Source organism: Amaranthus tricolor, chromosome 2 (assembly GCF_026212465.1).
Source record: "Amaranthus tricolor cultivar Red isolate AtriRed21 chromosome 2, ASM2621246v1, whole genome shotgun sequence".
Lineage (NCBI taxonomy): Eukaryota > Viridiplantae > Streptophyta > Magnoliopsida > Caryophyllales > Amaranthaceae > Amaranthus > Amaranthus tricolor.
Genome location: NC_080048.1, coordinates 9,275,864 through 9,291,480, shown reverse-complemented (window position 1 = coordinate 9,291,480; position 15,617 = coordinate 9,275,864). Strand labels below are relative to the sequence as shown.

At 31.2% G+C, this 15,617-nt stretch overlaps 2 protein-coding genes across 2 annotated transcripts; both read right to left on the bottom strand.

Annotated features, from left to right (window-relative positions):
- Positions 1–5,655: 5,655 nt before the first annotated feature.
- On the bottom strand, positions 5,656–6,709 carry LOC130805483 (uncharacterized). The gene is made up of 5 exons (XM_057670258.1): positions 6,627–6,709; positions 6,241–6,535; positions 6,143–6,145; positions 5,880–6,027; positions 5,656–5,789 (listed from the first exon to the last, which is right to left on the bottom strand). The coding sequence occupies exons 1-5, from the start codon at positions 6,707–6,709 to the stop codon at positions 5,656–5,658; spliced, it is 663 nt and encodes a 220-aa protein (XP_057526241.1).
- Positions 6,710–13,531: 6,822 nt separating this feature from the next.
- LOC130805346 (protein SENSITIVE TO PROTON RHIZOTOXICITY 2-like) lies at positions 13,532–15,149 on the bottom strand. The gene has a single exon (XM_057670107.1). It carries the CDS (start codon positions 15,007–15,009, stop codon positions 13,834–13,836), a length of 1,176 nt encoding a protein of 391 aa, XP_057526090.1. The 5' UTR covers positions 15,010–15,149; the 3' UTR covers positions 13,532–13,833.
- Between the last annotated feature and the right edge of the window lie 468 nt (positions 15,150–15,617).

Genomic DNA, 15,617 nt, shown 5'->3' with positions numbered 1-15,617 from the left:
TTTGTGATGTGGAGTGATATTTAAAAGACTATGAGTCTATTCTTCCATAATATTATATTGTGAGCAAGAGACAATTGGGTCTCTGCTATGTTTTGAGGCGAGTTGTCATTGGGGTATTGACTAACATCATTAGAGAGAGACATAGTCTTAGAGATATAAAGCATCTTCTCAACTAGATACTTAGTTCGCACGAAAGTCTAGGATTTAGTTTCAAACTTGTATGTGTTATTCTCTTCTCCCTATTTATGAAAGTATGTTTTAAATTCAAAATAAGTGTTTACGAGGAATAAATCTGCTTGCTCAACTTCCCGTGGTTGACACTTATCTGTTTTGGTTTTAGGTGGCAGGTAACTAACAGAAATTGTCAGACTACAAGAATTGGTTACATCGAGAGAGTCGAATAAAAAAAAAGTCTAAACCTTTAATAATTGGTAGTTTAGTTGGTATACCCAATTATTGAATTTTGTATTTGACTTTTTGGGTAAACTTTTATTGGATTTGGGATGTAGTATACCTTTGATGTTACTCTGTTTTACATCTAATATTAATAGTTATTGATGAGATTATTTATGAGGTTTATTCTTACACTAACTAATTAAGATGTTAAATTGTAGTAATCTTCACTTGCACTTTTATTAGTTCTAACATAACTTATGACTTGCATATTGTCCTCCTTTTGAGAAGAAATCTCTTCTTTCACTAAAAACAAAACTACCATTAAGCTTCCTACTTACAATATTAGTCTCATTCTCACTGTGGATGCCCTCAAACCTTGTTAGTTGCCTCACTAAACTCAACCCTTACACTACCTTCTCTAACTTCACTAAACTCACTCACTTCTGCTCTTTTTTCAATATTAAAACCATGCAAACCCAATTTTTCAACCCAAAATTCATGCAAGTCATATTCATTCTTCTAACCTACCAAGTGTGCGACCAAATGTATACCCACAACAGAATAGGGTATCACGTGTGCAGCCACGTAAGAAAATGGGCAACATATACAACCACATCAACAAGTGATATGATGTTTTGGTCACTAATGGCCCGTTTGGTAGATAGTAATTAACGGTGGTAAATGGAAATGAAAAAAAAAAGTGTAATTTTAGTTGGAAAATCTCTTGGTTACCTTGACGGTCATGCTTGTCCAACTTCAATCATCTCATTTTCTTCATAAAATTCATTCCAATGCATTACCATTGGAAGATGTGATATTAGGTGGTCATGGAAATTCATTCCAATGAAAAAACTCTTTTGTGAACAAAGTTTCATTACCATGCGTGATATCAAACTTTTGATGAAATTTTACACTATAAATATAACAACCGTTTTTTTTAAATAATAATAAATAAATAAATAAGTAAATTTCAGAAATTTAAAAAAAAAAAAAATAACTCCCCATCAACAATAACTTCTCACTCCTCCCTCTAAACCTTATAACCAACTCACTTACCTATTATAAATTAAACCAATTACCCTTAATTTCATTCACATTATTACTCACACTCCCTTTTTCTCCTACAAACTCTTCCTCCATCTCCCCATTTGCTTAAAAAATTCAAGTCAAGAAAACGCAAGATTTCGATATTAAAGACAGCGGATTCGTAGACAGAGATTATTAGGAGCGTACGTTGTCTAGGATCGCGTGACAAGGTAATTTTCAATGTCCATGTAATTAGGACTATCTCGTTAGTATTATGTGCTAAGTGATAATTAATGTGTTTAAATAGGATGTTATGTTTTATATATTATCAAATTATATATACTATTATTTTTATCAAAGTTGAATTTATAATTACTATTTTGATGAAATTTATATTATTATTTTGATAACGAAATTTGATATGATTTAGTTGAAAGAGAAATATTTATAATATTATTTTGATGAGAGTTGTATTATTATTTTAATAATGATTTTAAATGCGATTGAATTTGAGAGAAATATATTATGGTATTAATATTGCAATTGAATATTCTTGAGATATATTTTTGCTGGAGAAATTTATGATCCTAAAATAAAATGTATGATGTATGTTTGATTATATGTTTGTGTGCACGCGACTAATTATTAAAATATATTAAATCACGTAAAGTGTAACACGAGGGAAATGAAGCTCTTATATTTGTTGTGATCCAAGTATAAGGGTGATGAACAGGTTGCCCTGTTTATTTAGTATAGCTGCGGACAGGTATTATTATTTCTGATACTTGATACGATGTTTGGTCTTCCTTCTATTTGTTGTGATCCAAGTAGAAGGGGTGTGCACACTAGGGTTCCCTGAGACTACTCTGCTGGCCTTGAATTATTTGGGGTGACGACCTCTTGATGAAGTAGGTATAGGGGTAAAGCCTCGGCCTACTGACGTTCTCGTTCCCTCAAATTAAAAATTGATTATGTGTTTGTCATTATTAATTATCAAATTAACAAATTGGTTTATGTTATATTATACATATTGTTTTCTGAAATTGTTTTTCTTTTAAACTCAGCTATATATTATTTTCTAAAATTATTTTCAATTTGAATATATTTTATTTTCTTAAATTATTTTCAAACTTAATCGTTTTACGGGATGGAGTTGGAATTACTCAATTTCCTGATTTTGGGAGATTTTCCCTTGTTTTTCTTGCATTCTTATGTTGCAGGTTATTGATTGCGTGGGAATCGTGGAGTGAGGATCACCTAGAAACATAGCTTTTGTTAGAGTCGTATTTCAGTTTAAATTTTACCTTAAGTTGTTTAAATTTTATATGGACATAGATTGCGTTTCAGTTTTCTCTTATGTTGTAAGACCCTTTGTTGGATTTAAAGTTATTAAGTTATTTCTTAGTCGTTAAGCCTTACATTTATTTTATTAGAAATAGATGTGGCGGTAACATTCCCATGAGTAGGTTTTGGCTCATGTTTTTCATTAAAGGTGTTTTCAAAAGTTCGACCTATTCTGAGGGTGTTACAATAAATCATTCCCATTACCAATATTTAGTACCACTAATCAAACATGCCGTAAAAGATAAAAGCCTGTTGAATACAAACTAAGTTTAAAGTTATCCAAACAAACACATATTTAAAATTCGACCTTATAAACTATCAGCTAAACTATAACCTTTTGCTTGCAATTTGTTTCTTATAAAAATAATCTCATCTTTAGATTATTTTTTAATAATCCAACCTTTGACTTTAGTTTGCTGTCAGCATACTAATAGGGTATGTTAATAGCAAACTAAGGGCAAATGTTGAATTATTATAAAATTAAAAATTATACTGCTACCAAACTAAGGGGAAATGTTGGATTATTAAAAAATAAACTAAAAGTGGGATTATTCACAGTAAATGGATAAAAAGTTGGATTATTAATATCAATTTTTCCTATTGTTTATTACTCTCTCTGTTCCTTAATAAAGTTTCCTTAAAGAATGTTCATAAAAATTAAGAAAAATAGAATCCATTAGATAATAGATGTATTATTTTATCGAATAATAAATTTGAGAATGGAAAAGTGAAAACTATAAACATTTACAAAATATTAAAAGAAAGTTAGTGAAAAAAATATGGAACAAAAATTAATAAAAATATATTTCTATAAAGTTAGTACAAAACATGTGAGAGCCATCAAGAATATAAAAATGTTAAAATGAAGTTAGTCGAGAATATGTGGGGACCATAAATATTATTAAAATATTAGAATAATGATGAATAAGGTTATTTTTGTCCAAAATTTATGATACTCCCTCCATTCTTTTTTGTTTGTCCAATTTACTTTTTCACGTATTTGAAAGCAATTTTTGAGCTTCGATATCTCTTGTAGTACGCATAATAAAAAATTATAAAAATTATATATTAAAATTCTTTGTATCAAGACGAATCTAACAAGATCCCACATGCAATATAAATGGATTGATTTTTTATGGAAACTACAATTAAAACATTTCTGAATGATAATTGAGAACTTCTTGACGAAACTGAAAAGTACTATTTAGGGCGTGTTTGGTATCCATATTTTGAAGGTCACTAACGGAAACACATAACTCAATCTGTTACATATTGTTTGTTTCGACTCTAAAGTAATCGTTTACGTTGCTTTCAAGAAATAGAATCCTCTAATTTGTTACTGCTCGTAATAGTGTTGTAACAAATTCCCTTAGGTAGCGTTTGGGAACCAAGAATTGAATTGAAAACTTAGAATTCAGTTTTGAATTTTTAAATTTTGAATTTCAATTTCAAATTTATTGTTTGGAAAATCTTAGAATTTACAATTTCATAATTACAAATCTTAAAATTTGTTTGGAATCAATGAGATTTTCAATTTCTAAGATTCAAATTCTAACATTGTTTGGCAAAAATGAAGAATTACAATTACAATACCTATTTAAAAAAATTACTAGATAAATATTATAAAGATCAAAAATACAAGTTATTTATATTTCTATTTATTTACTATAAAAAGTATCACAAGCGCTGAAAATAATATAAAAACCAAGGGCCGAAAATAATGCAAAAAGGCAAAGACAAACAAAGACTGAAAATAAGGTGGTGAATTTTAATAGATGATAATATGAAATTGAAACTAATTAAGAACATTACTAGCAAATATTTAAATGAAGTCAATTTATGAGATTGTACCTTACAATAGACACTCTATTCCTCGTGGTCTTCAATTGGGATAACAAGCATTTTCTTATCATCATCCCACTTAAACTTGGTGTAAGTGCGAATATCTGTGATAACTGAATGATCTTTCTTCCATACTTGATTCGATTCTTTACATGTTCAGTGGTAGCCAATAGACCCAATTGGTTCCTTAGGTTATCAGCAACAACTTGATATGCTTGTGGTTTGAATTCTCCATCGCCCTTATTTCCTTCACTGATTTGCTCAAACATAGTGGAGATAAGTATAGCATCCATTTGTTGGTTCCAAGTAAGATAAGATCGTTTTGGTTGTTTTTGTGGTACCATTGGATCTTTTCCGGATCTCTTCATGATGAATGCTAAAAGTATGTCTCAGCAAAGGCAATCAACATTAACAAGCATGTCCTCAACAATATAAAGACAAATTACTGAATATGCGATGAAACAATTACATATGAACAATTACGAGTAGCAGTGCAAATAATGAAGCCATATGATTTTAAACAAGTCTTCATGTACCCAACAAAACAACCTACTTTAAAGGCTTTAATGCAAATACAAATACATAATTAAGTTGGTCTTTCAAATAATACTTAAGAGAGTAATAAGACTTCCAATCTAGCTTAATATCTACAAGCATTTAAGACATTGAGGACGAAGATCTCCTAACTAAAATCTCAAGTAACATATGTCCTTCGCTATTGATATTCTTCAAACATCTTTTGAGCAAGATTATTTTTACTAAACACTTTCCACTCATTACTTGATTGCGTACTAAAAATGTAATCATCTTCTACATCTTCTTCATCAACTGTCTCTATATCTACTAAATCTTCATCTACCTCATTAATAAGACTTGTTTCATCCATAATTTCATCCCTCAAAAAGTTATGAAGAATAAAATAAGCGTTAATAATTCTAATTTGAGTTTTTTTCTCAAAAAAACTTGGATCTCTAAGTATACTCAAATCGCTTTTTCAATAACCCAAAAGCCCTTTCCATTGTGTTTCGAGCTGAAGAATGTTGTAAATTAAAAACCTCTTTGTAATTTGTTGGAGTGGTGCCTCTCCACAAATTCAAATGGTACCTCGTACCTCGTACCTCTATATGGAGCTAGAAAACCTTCAGCATTAGCAAATCCCAAATCCACAAGAAAATACTTATCTGCATTATTTAATTATTATACATATATTAGCATTTCATTTTACATTTGGTGTAAATTATTCGGTTGTTGTTACACATATAAAGTCTTACTTCTAGGAATCTTCAAACCATTAGGCCTTTGAAGAGCATCACGAAGAATGCGTGGATCCGAAGCAGAACCTTCCCAACCAGGCAAAACGTAAGTAAAACGAAGATTTGAATCACATGTAGCTAAAACACTGGTGCTTATGTCCCCTTTCTATCTCGGTAGCGAGCTCGATCCTCAATAGGCACAGTCATTTTAATATGAGTCCCATTGAAAGCTCCAACAATGCCCTAATATGGTTTATGCTAGTTAATACTACAAATCAAACCTCCTAAGAAAGTAAAGACATCGATTTATTTTTAACACTATAACTTACCTCAAACCTATTCCACTTTGTATCATTTGTGTAATTTCTCTAGTAATTACATGGTTTATATAATACTTTTCAAGCTTGAGTTGTGCTTTAAGGACTATGTGAAATTGTCGACTAATAGTCTCTCCAGAACGAGCAAAGGTTGCTTGTATTGTTCTATTTTTCAAATCATGTGCAAGAACATGAAGAAACATTGCAACAATTTCTTTAACTGTAACATATCTTTTAGTCACTAAATCACCCTTGGATTGTAAAATATTGCACAATTTCTCATAACAACGTTTGTCTAGACGTAATTGCTCCTTACATATTCTATCATTCATCAGCGTATTCATCCACATTGTTCGTCTATTCGTACGTTCTTGTTAATTTCATGTTATTTCCTTTACTCCACACCTCAAATCAAACCAAGCCACAACAACTGTTATGAAAAACCTACAACCGCCATAACAACTTTCTTATTTTATCCACATTCTCCCTTGCACATTTTCTGGATTCTTGAACACTAAGTTGATCAGGCATTTTTTGTCTTCCCACAAAAAAAAAATATATTTGTCACTTAGGATACATGGTAGTATTTTGCAATTAATAAGTACTTACAAATTGTATAAATTATTATTAACATTAATAATCTTTGACACTTCTAGTAGAAGTATATGATTTAACTTTTAACCCCTTAATAATGTAAATAGAAGAGGGACAAGATTCAATAATGAAGTGATGAGAAAATAAAGTTCATAGAATGACGAAACTTTCAAATTCGACAGTACACAATTTATTTTTCAAAAAAAAAACCAGAAATCATTAAATACTACAAACGCCCAATAATCATGATTGAAATTCTTAAATTACACTCAATCTAACAACGTTACAACAGTCGAATCATCACAATCCAGCTCATATGAATGTCCATTTTCAGCAATGTGAATCAACAGCTTCCCTCTGCATATGTACCCTTTGTGTAAGCATGTAAAGTGTAATAGTAGTTCTATTTTGGCATATGATGATTATCAAAAAGGTTTTTGGTAGAAAACTAACTCTACTATCATTGAACACAATGTTTTTTTCTTCATGGTAAATCATATAGGAATACAACATAGATCAACATCAAAAAGGTTTTTGGTAGAAAACTAACTCTGTGAAGCTCTTCATAAAGAGATGAACATTACTCAACACAAATACTTTAACAGCCAATTTTTGTCGGTATTAAATAGTGGGAATATTAATGGAAAAATAGTAATTTTGATAGGAAAATCCATTGATTAGTTAAATGATTATAATTGCTTTACTTTAATCATCTCAATTTTCTTCATAAGATTTATTCCAATACATTATCAAATAGAGAGGAGATATTCGGTAGTGACATGGTACGCATTTTATGAAAATTTAAGTAACAAATTATTCCTATTACTATTATTTAGTCCCAACAACTAAACAGGCCGCATGAGTCAAGGATTCACCAATTGGAGTACTGCTATATTTTTATAATAAGACCTAGAAATATATAGTTACAGACTTACAGTAGAAAATGTAGCCCTAATGAATAGTTGTGATGTGAATCCAGGGAAGCTGAGCTTTTTTAATTTATAGGCTTATAGTTACAGGCTTGCCAATATTCCCATTTGGCCTTTGTCTTGGATAAATAATAATAGAATATGGATATCATGAAAGTAAAAGCATGTAAAGTGTAGTAGTAGTTCTATTTTGGCATATGATGATTAATGGTCTTCTTCTAGTTCAAGAAGAAAACGAGTGATGAATACAGGAAGCATGAGTGATGATTAATACAGAAATAACCCTAATATCGGAATTAAACAAACAAAATACACAACTAAGCAACTTAGAACAAAACTAAAATTTATAATCCAGAAAACACAAATTAAACAAGCTGCTTTAAACCCACAATCAACAAGAAACAATAGAATTCAGACTAACACCGAAAAGCCCACAAAAGATTATCTTTAATTTTCGATTCCCAGCAACAATGACGAAAAGAGTATAAAAACAGCAACAACTAATCGCCTACATTGGTGTTATCGGTACCGATCTCAATAGAGACATAGAAATTAAGAGATGAAGCATACCTAAAAAGTAAGGATGAAAAGCTTTAGATCAATGAACACCAACAACAATGGAGGATCGAGGCAGATTGGATTGGAATTGGGAGAACACAACAATTAAAGAGAAAGTGAGAAAGTGAAAGATGAAAATAGGGTTTTTGAAAGTGGGAGAGGCAGATTGGATTTGAAATGTCAGGTAATGGGCTGTCATTTTACGAAAATTTGAAAAAAATAAGATTTTTTAATAACTTTAATCTAAAAATAAGCTTTGGCCAAACTTTATTCCCAAAATAAGCGTCTTTGGCCCCAAAGCTAGGCCCGGTACGTAATGGCTGTTACTAACAGCGAGTATAAAGAAATGGTCAAAAAGTTTAGTCAAGGGTAAAGTCGTTGTTACTAACAGCGACATATGGGTTGACTGGTCAACTATAAAGTCGTTGTTACTAACAGCGACCTTATGCATGTCTAAATACTAAACCAAAGGTGAAATGAGGAAGGAGGAAGAAGACTGCTGTATTTAGGACGTATAAGGTCGCTGTTACTAACAGCGACTTTATAGTTGACCAGTCAACCCATATGTCGCTATTAGTAATGACTTTACCCTTGACTAAATTTTTTGACTATTTCTTTATACTCGTTGTTAGTAACAACAATTACGTACCGAGCCTAGATTTGGGGCCAAAGTCGCTTATTTTGGGAATAAAGTTTGGCCAAAGCTTATTTTTTGATTAAAGTTATTAAAAATCTTTTTTTTTTCAAATTTCCGTCATTTTACCATGGGCTATTTTAAAGAGTATTGGAATTATATTGGACTTGGGCCAAATTCTAAAATTGAATTTTATGACATCTCAAACAAGTAAAATGAGGCAATTCAGGATTTACATATCAAATGCCCATTCCCAGGCAAAGTATCCTTCCCAAACAAGTAAAATTGAATTTTATGTTCATTTTTCAACATCACAAACAAAGCAACTAGGGGTGCACGCGGTCCGGTTTGGTTTGGTTTGATACTAAAATCAGACCAAACCAAAAATTCCGGTCTGAAAATTTCTCATATCGGACCGAATCGTTTAAATCACCAGATCGGACCGACCAAACCGTTCTACGATTTTTTTTTTCAAATTAATATGTATGTTTATGAAAATATTTTGCACCTTTACGAAATATAATAATTTAAAATTAGTTGATTACATCAACATTATTCAAGCATATAAAATTACAAAAAAATAACTATTTTTCGAAATATCTAGGTATCTACCTATTATTTTAATTTTAGAAAACTATGATTTTCAATTTTCGTATGGTTTACGGTCTGGTCTGGTCTGAAAAATAAAAAATCGGGATTAAATCGTAAACCGGATTATTTTTGAAAAAAAATCGAACCAGACCGTTTAGACCGTATACCAAATCAAATAACAAATCTATAATTTAGTCCGATTGGATTTACGATTATTTGTTTAGCCCTAGTCAAAACCTAACAACCCACCCTACTGTTAAGAAAGGACACTAAGAAAAACCCTAAAACAGCCCTAGAAGAACTATAACAAGCGACCAAGCCCACCAAGTTCAAGCCCCAACCGTCTAATTCGGAAATCCAAAATAATAAACCTAATCTCTCTGTCAAGTGTCAACCTTTATCACCAATTCAAGAATGATTTGCTAAAATAATAACAAAACATAAATATTCCCACATTGGTGTTCATTTTAAAATATTTCTCAAACTATTGTTGTAAGTAATAAAGAGCTATATATTTTTGGTTTAGAGACTAAAAACCTAAAACTTCTAGCTTTTTTATAGGAGAAAGCCTCTATATGACAATTTTATACATGTATTATAAAATTACAAAAAAAAAATTGTAGATTAAGAAAAGTTGAACATTCATCGACTTTTTTCTCACCAGTCACCAACAATTAAGGGCGGAGCAAAAATTAATAAATTCTTAAAAGACTCTGTTTAATTCTTTAAAATTATGATATTTTTCTAACATTTATATATTTTTTTAATCAAAAAGTTTTGGATAATAAAACGAGTCAGAAAAAATTATAACATTTTTTTACGATATTTTATTTTATTTTATCTTTTATTTTTAAAAAAATAAAACTTGTTATAGCAAGTCAGAAAATATTTTCTAAAGTTTGGATTATTTATGGTTAATCAATATGTGAGATTATTGTAAGAAAATCACAAAAATGTTAAATTACTTTAAGTAATTTTTCCTTATCTATATAATCAAATTTTTGGGATTTGAGATAAATTATTTTGAGTACTTTTAAAAAAACAAAAGGCTTAAAGTTTCAAAATTTATAAAAAAAAATAGCTTCTTACAAGAACACTGTTTAGAGATTTCAGGTTTGTAGTCTTCAAACCAAAATATATTGCTCCTTACTATTTACGACATTAGTTTGAAAAATATTTTTCAATAAACATTAAAGTAAGAATATTTATCTTTTCTAACTCCAATTTAACAAATCATTCCCAATTCAAGCCGAAAATCAAGCCAATATTTAAAAATAAGTCAAATTCTTTATTAACATTGTTTCATCATTAGACAACTTTACATGGGCTAGTCCAATATTTATTTTTTGAAAAAAAAACTAAAATAAATTTCATTTACTTAATTAATTTTTTAAAAAAATATGTATTAGCCTACTTGCATGAACTCGTCTCATAGTGAAACAGTCTCATACAACACGTGCTGCGAAAATAGAGCCCATACTTCTATCTTACAAACCAAAAGAGAAAAATATAATATCCTTAAAAAATAAAATGAGAAAAATAAAATTGTCTCAAGTAATAGCTTTGCTTGCCTTGCAGATTTTAGTAATTAAATTTTTGACAATGAGGCCATAGACACCCTAATATTTAGGGGTGTTTGGCAATTGATTGTTGATTGTTGGTTGTTTTGATTGGCTTGCTTGATCAGATGGTGATGTTAGCTGTTTTTGTTAGTTTTTAAGTTAGTCAAATAAACTAACTATTTGTGGAGATGTTTGGTAAATTTGAGTATTGTTTATTAGATAAAAAGTGGGTCAATAAGCCAAAAGTCAACTAAAAAAGCTAGCTGGAACAACTTTTTTATTTTGGCTTAAAGTAAACTTTTCAGCTACTTTAAAAACTATTTATCAAACATTTTTTTTTTTGACTATTTGACCAATTAATAAGCGAAAAGCCAAAAGTCAACCAAAAAGCTAATATCCAAACGCCCCTTGATCTTAAAGATTTAGAAAATACTAATTTTTTTTATTAAGAGTCATACAGACTACCAATGGAGAATCGGTTAATATTGATAGTGCAAGATAAGGATGGTCATGGGTCAAGGACACTATTAGATCCGCCCCGGACCCGCTCAATTTTTAGGGGTCTCAAGTTTAGATCTTACTTTTTGAGACCCATTATCCTGATTGAATTTGGATCTAAAAAATGATTGATGGGTCCGGATCCAGGGGTTCAAGTCGGGACCTGAACTCATACGCGACCATTAGACATTTGGATTTTAGCGTTTGTAGTATGTACGTGTTTTCATTCTCAGATTCATTTCTGTGTTGTCATCTGTAGCCCGTAGGTTAGCATTTTCTAAATATCTTGTTTGTTGTTCTTATTTACGAGATCCCAAGACCCATTTCTTGTTTGTTGTTCTTCATTTTTTGGATTCGTTCTATTTAGGATTTGTACTTGTTTTTTAAAGTTGATTATTGTTTTTTTTTTTAAGTAATTATTCTGTTATGTTCATCATATTCTAATGTTGAGTCTGAAAATTTGACAAATTAAAGAGACTTTTTTTAGACCCATTAAGAACTCAAACCCATCAAATATGAAGGATCTAAGTCTGGATCCAATTTTGAATCTCTAAAAACAAAAGTGTTCGAGTTCGAGTTTTTTTGAACCCGCGTCATGACCGGAAAAATCAAAATCACTCATAAACTTGAATTGAGAATTGTCTTATGGTTTCGAATTTATCGGACAAGCTTCTTTCAATCAATCAATATTGACTCAAGAATTGAAATGTCATGTACTTATGCTTGATAATGGATGTATTGTCCTAGATGTTTAGACAAGGAAGATAATTAATCATGGTACTGAAAGAGATGGTTTATACTATGTTGATGATGTTGTTCACCCTAGTCATGCTATGTTGTCTTGTAATGACTTTGAAAAGAAACTTTGAATGTGGTATGTCTTCTATGTCACCCCTCATTTACAATAATATATGCATACATAATAAAAATACTTGTTTAGGTTGTTGAATATACAAAGTATAATTTTCAACTATAACTAAGTTGCATAACTAATGTATTATTTTAGATTTTTGAAAATCCTGCCATACTCTCAAAATGATTTTTTTTTCAAATTTTTAAGGGAAATTCAATGTGGTAACTTTGAAATTTTGGCTTTTCCATGTGGTAGACAAATATTTTTTTTAATCTACGTGATGACCTTAACGTATTAACTTTTCCATGTGGTAGAAAATAAGGAAGTTTTTTTGTTAACTTTACGCTATTTTTACCTAACGTAATGACATTTTTCTCAAAAAATAAATATCATGATCACTCTAATTGACCACATTGTTCGAAATTCAATCGAAATAAGTAGTTAATTTAACCAAAAACTTAACATTTTGTCTACCATATTAAAAAAATTGAAAGCTCAAGGTCACCACACAGATTTAAAAAATATTCATGAAAAAGCCAAAAACTCGAAGTCACCACGTAGAATTTTCTAACTTTAAAATATAAGCTTGATTAAAGAAAAAAAAGCCAAATAAGATTAAATATTTATGTGTAATAAAAATGCAATTTTTTTTAAATAGCCAAAAAAATGAATCTAAGGTATCTAATTCGAATTTAGACCTTGGAAAATAATTTTCATTATTCGAAATACTGAATATTTAAATTTCCGAATCATATCCGGTTTTGAACGTGCAATTACTGCAACGGGCAATTAGCCTTTGCCTTTCCCCGTGCCTTTTCCTTAGTTATTGCTCTTCAAATTAAATGGGAGTTCCCCGTTTATATGGCTTCCCATCATTTTTTGGTCTTGTTGCAATTTGGGAACCTGAAAAGCCTTCCAAACTTTAGCATTTAGGGTGCTCTAATATGAGCCGTTTCCACACAGTGGGCCTGTTAGAACCGTTCCTAACTATAAGCAAGATAAAACATTTGCTCAGGACCCTAAGTTAGAAAGGGCCCTAAAATTAGAAAATGTTAGTTAATGAAGTACACACTTAAAAATTTACAATTTATGAGTAGTTCTTTTATCATTTAAGAATTATATAGCACGTCCACATTTTTAATTTTAACTATAATAGTATTTGAATTTGTTATTTTTTTTCAAACACTCGTTTTAAGTTCAGAATAGACCATCCACATAAAGGGCATATTTCTTTCAGTTTGCCTAGGGCACATACAATGCTAGGAACGACATTGGCGCCTGTTTCACTTCTTTTCTAAGTAAAGGTCCTAGAAGTTGTAATATGTAGAAGTGTATAACTAATTTTGGCTAACAAGAATATCAAGAACGCACAATAAAGTTGCTGTATTTCACAATGAACAAATAAAAAGATATGGAAAAATGTATCTAACACAACTTTAACCCCTATCCTGAAACTGAATCTGCATTGTTCTCTGATTATCAATATTACAATCACCTTCACCTTGAGGATTGACAGGATTATGCCCAACAAACAAAGCAACATGTCCCATAAGTTTATCCTTTCTTGAAAATGTAGTCCCACATGAACACTGCCATTTCCTATCCCCACAATGTTTCTCATGTGTCCTCAAATCCGACAACACCGAAAAATTCTTCCTGTTACATCTCTTACAAACATACATCTTTGGACAATGACTTCTCTTATAATGATTTTTCACACAAATTATCGACTTTAACGGTTGAAACTTCACATGATTCTTATTCCATCTGCACCCCTGTTGTGGACATGAGTACTTCCTCGGGGGTTTAATCTCGTTATTCTCCTCGTTCGTGACCTCCTTTTTTAACGGATTTGTAAGCGCTGCATTAGACTTGTACTCATCCCCATGCGCGCGCATATGCATCCTTAGATTGGCATCTCGTTTGAATCCTTTACCGCATACTTGACAGTAATGGGTGTACTTTGCTAGCAGATCTGCCGCGTCAGGCTCAACAAGATCGTATGGCTCGCTCATCAATGCTGTCGACAATCTTTTCACTCGGGCCTTTGAGTTGGGTGCTGTAGTCGTTACAGTCGATCTCGAACAACTCTCTGCTCTCACAATGTTGTTCACGTAACTACTATTGTAACTATCATTATTATACCAATTAAACAGATTATGATCTCCATCTAAAAACCCTTGATGGGTATTATCAGCAGTGATCTTACTAACCCCACAAGACACAAATTGGTTTGGATTAGTTTCAGACTGAGCCTGCACATGTCTATTGTTATGACCTGTTTGTGATGACCCAATTGTCATTTGTTGACAATTGAACATCATAGAAGAAGCATTCACCACAATTTCTTGTATTAATGAGCTGATGTTTGCAAAGGGTTGACCTTGTTGATGGGTGTCATGAGACAAAAACAAACCAATCAATGATTCAACTTCATGTACTTTCTGCTTCAGAACAGTAAGACTGCACAGTAAGGATCGGAACTGTGTGTCCGACCCAAGAACTGCGCCATCGAAGCTAGCTTCGATTACATCATGGTATAAATCGGTATGGTTCGGTAAGTCATCTGGGTCGGACGTGCTAGGAAAACATGGGCCTGATCCTGGAATCATGTGCACCTAAGTTAGGATGGTTCTTTAGGGTGTTTTTAGAATCTTGTTGTGTGTTTGGTGTTGTTGATAGAGCATTGAGAGTAAAAGCTTAGCAAACGTATAATGTATAGTTGTATATATACAATCCATGTATGTTTACAAGAAGGAGAAGAGATTATAAGAAGTCAACTATATTAGTACAATATTAATAGAGACTAGTATCAGTTAAGTACATCCCTAAATGAAACCTTCCTCAGATATCTCAATAGATTGCCAGAATGACTCAAGGATTTGTTTAAGGGTTTTAGTACTAGCTACCTGTTTCATGAAGTTGTTTGGGGAATCAGCGTTTGTTTTATTTTTTAAATTCTTTCTCCGTTCGGATTTACTTGCATCTTTAGAGGGTGACATAAAAATTTTAAAAAGTTACTTTCAATGTATTTTTTGTCTATTCTACCCTCATTTGGATGATAGCTGACATGACCGTCGATTATCAAGGAGAAAGCAGGCTGTCTATCAGGACGCTAAATTTTTTTAAGGCCTAAAAAACAAACTTTCAAATACAAGGTCGTTGATATTGACATGAATTACATTTAGGTATAATTTACTTTTTGCCTATGTGCTATGAG

Coding starts and splice junctions, on each gene's coding strand:
- LOC130805483 (XM_057670258.1), bottom strand. CDS start 6,709: ATGCCTGATCAACTTAGTGTTCAAGAATCCAGAAAATGTGCAAGGGAG. Junction 6,536..6,626: donor AGAAAGTTGTTATGGCGGTT/GTAGGTTTTTCA, acceptor ACGTACGAATAG/ACGAACAATGTGGATGAATA. Junction 5,790..5,879: donor TGGTTTGAAGATTCCTAGAA/GTAAGACTTTAT, acceptor TAAATAATGCAG/ATAAGTATTTTCTTGTGGAT.
- LOC130805346 (XM_057670107.1), bottom strand. CDS start 15,009: ATGATTCCAGGATCAGGCCCATGTTTTCCTAGCACGTCCGACCCAGAT.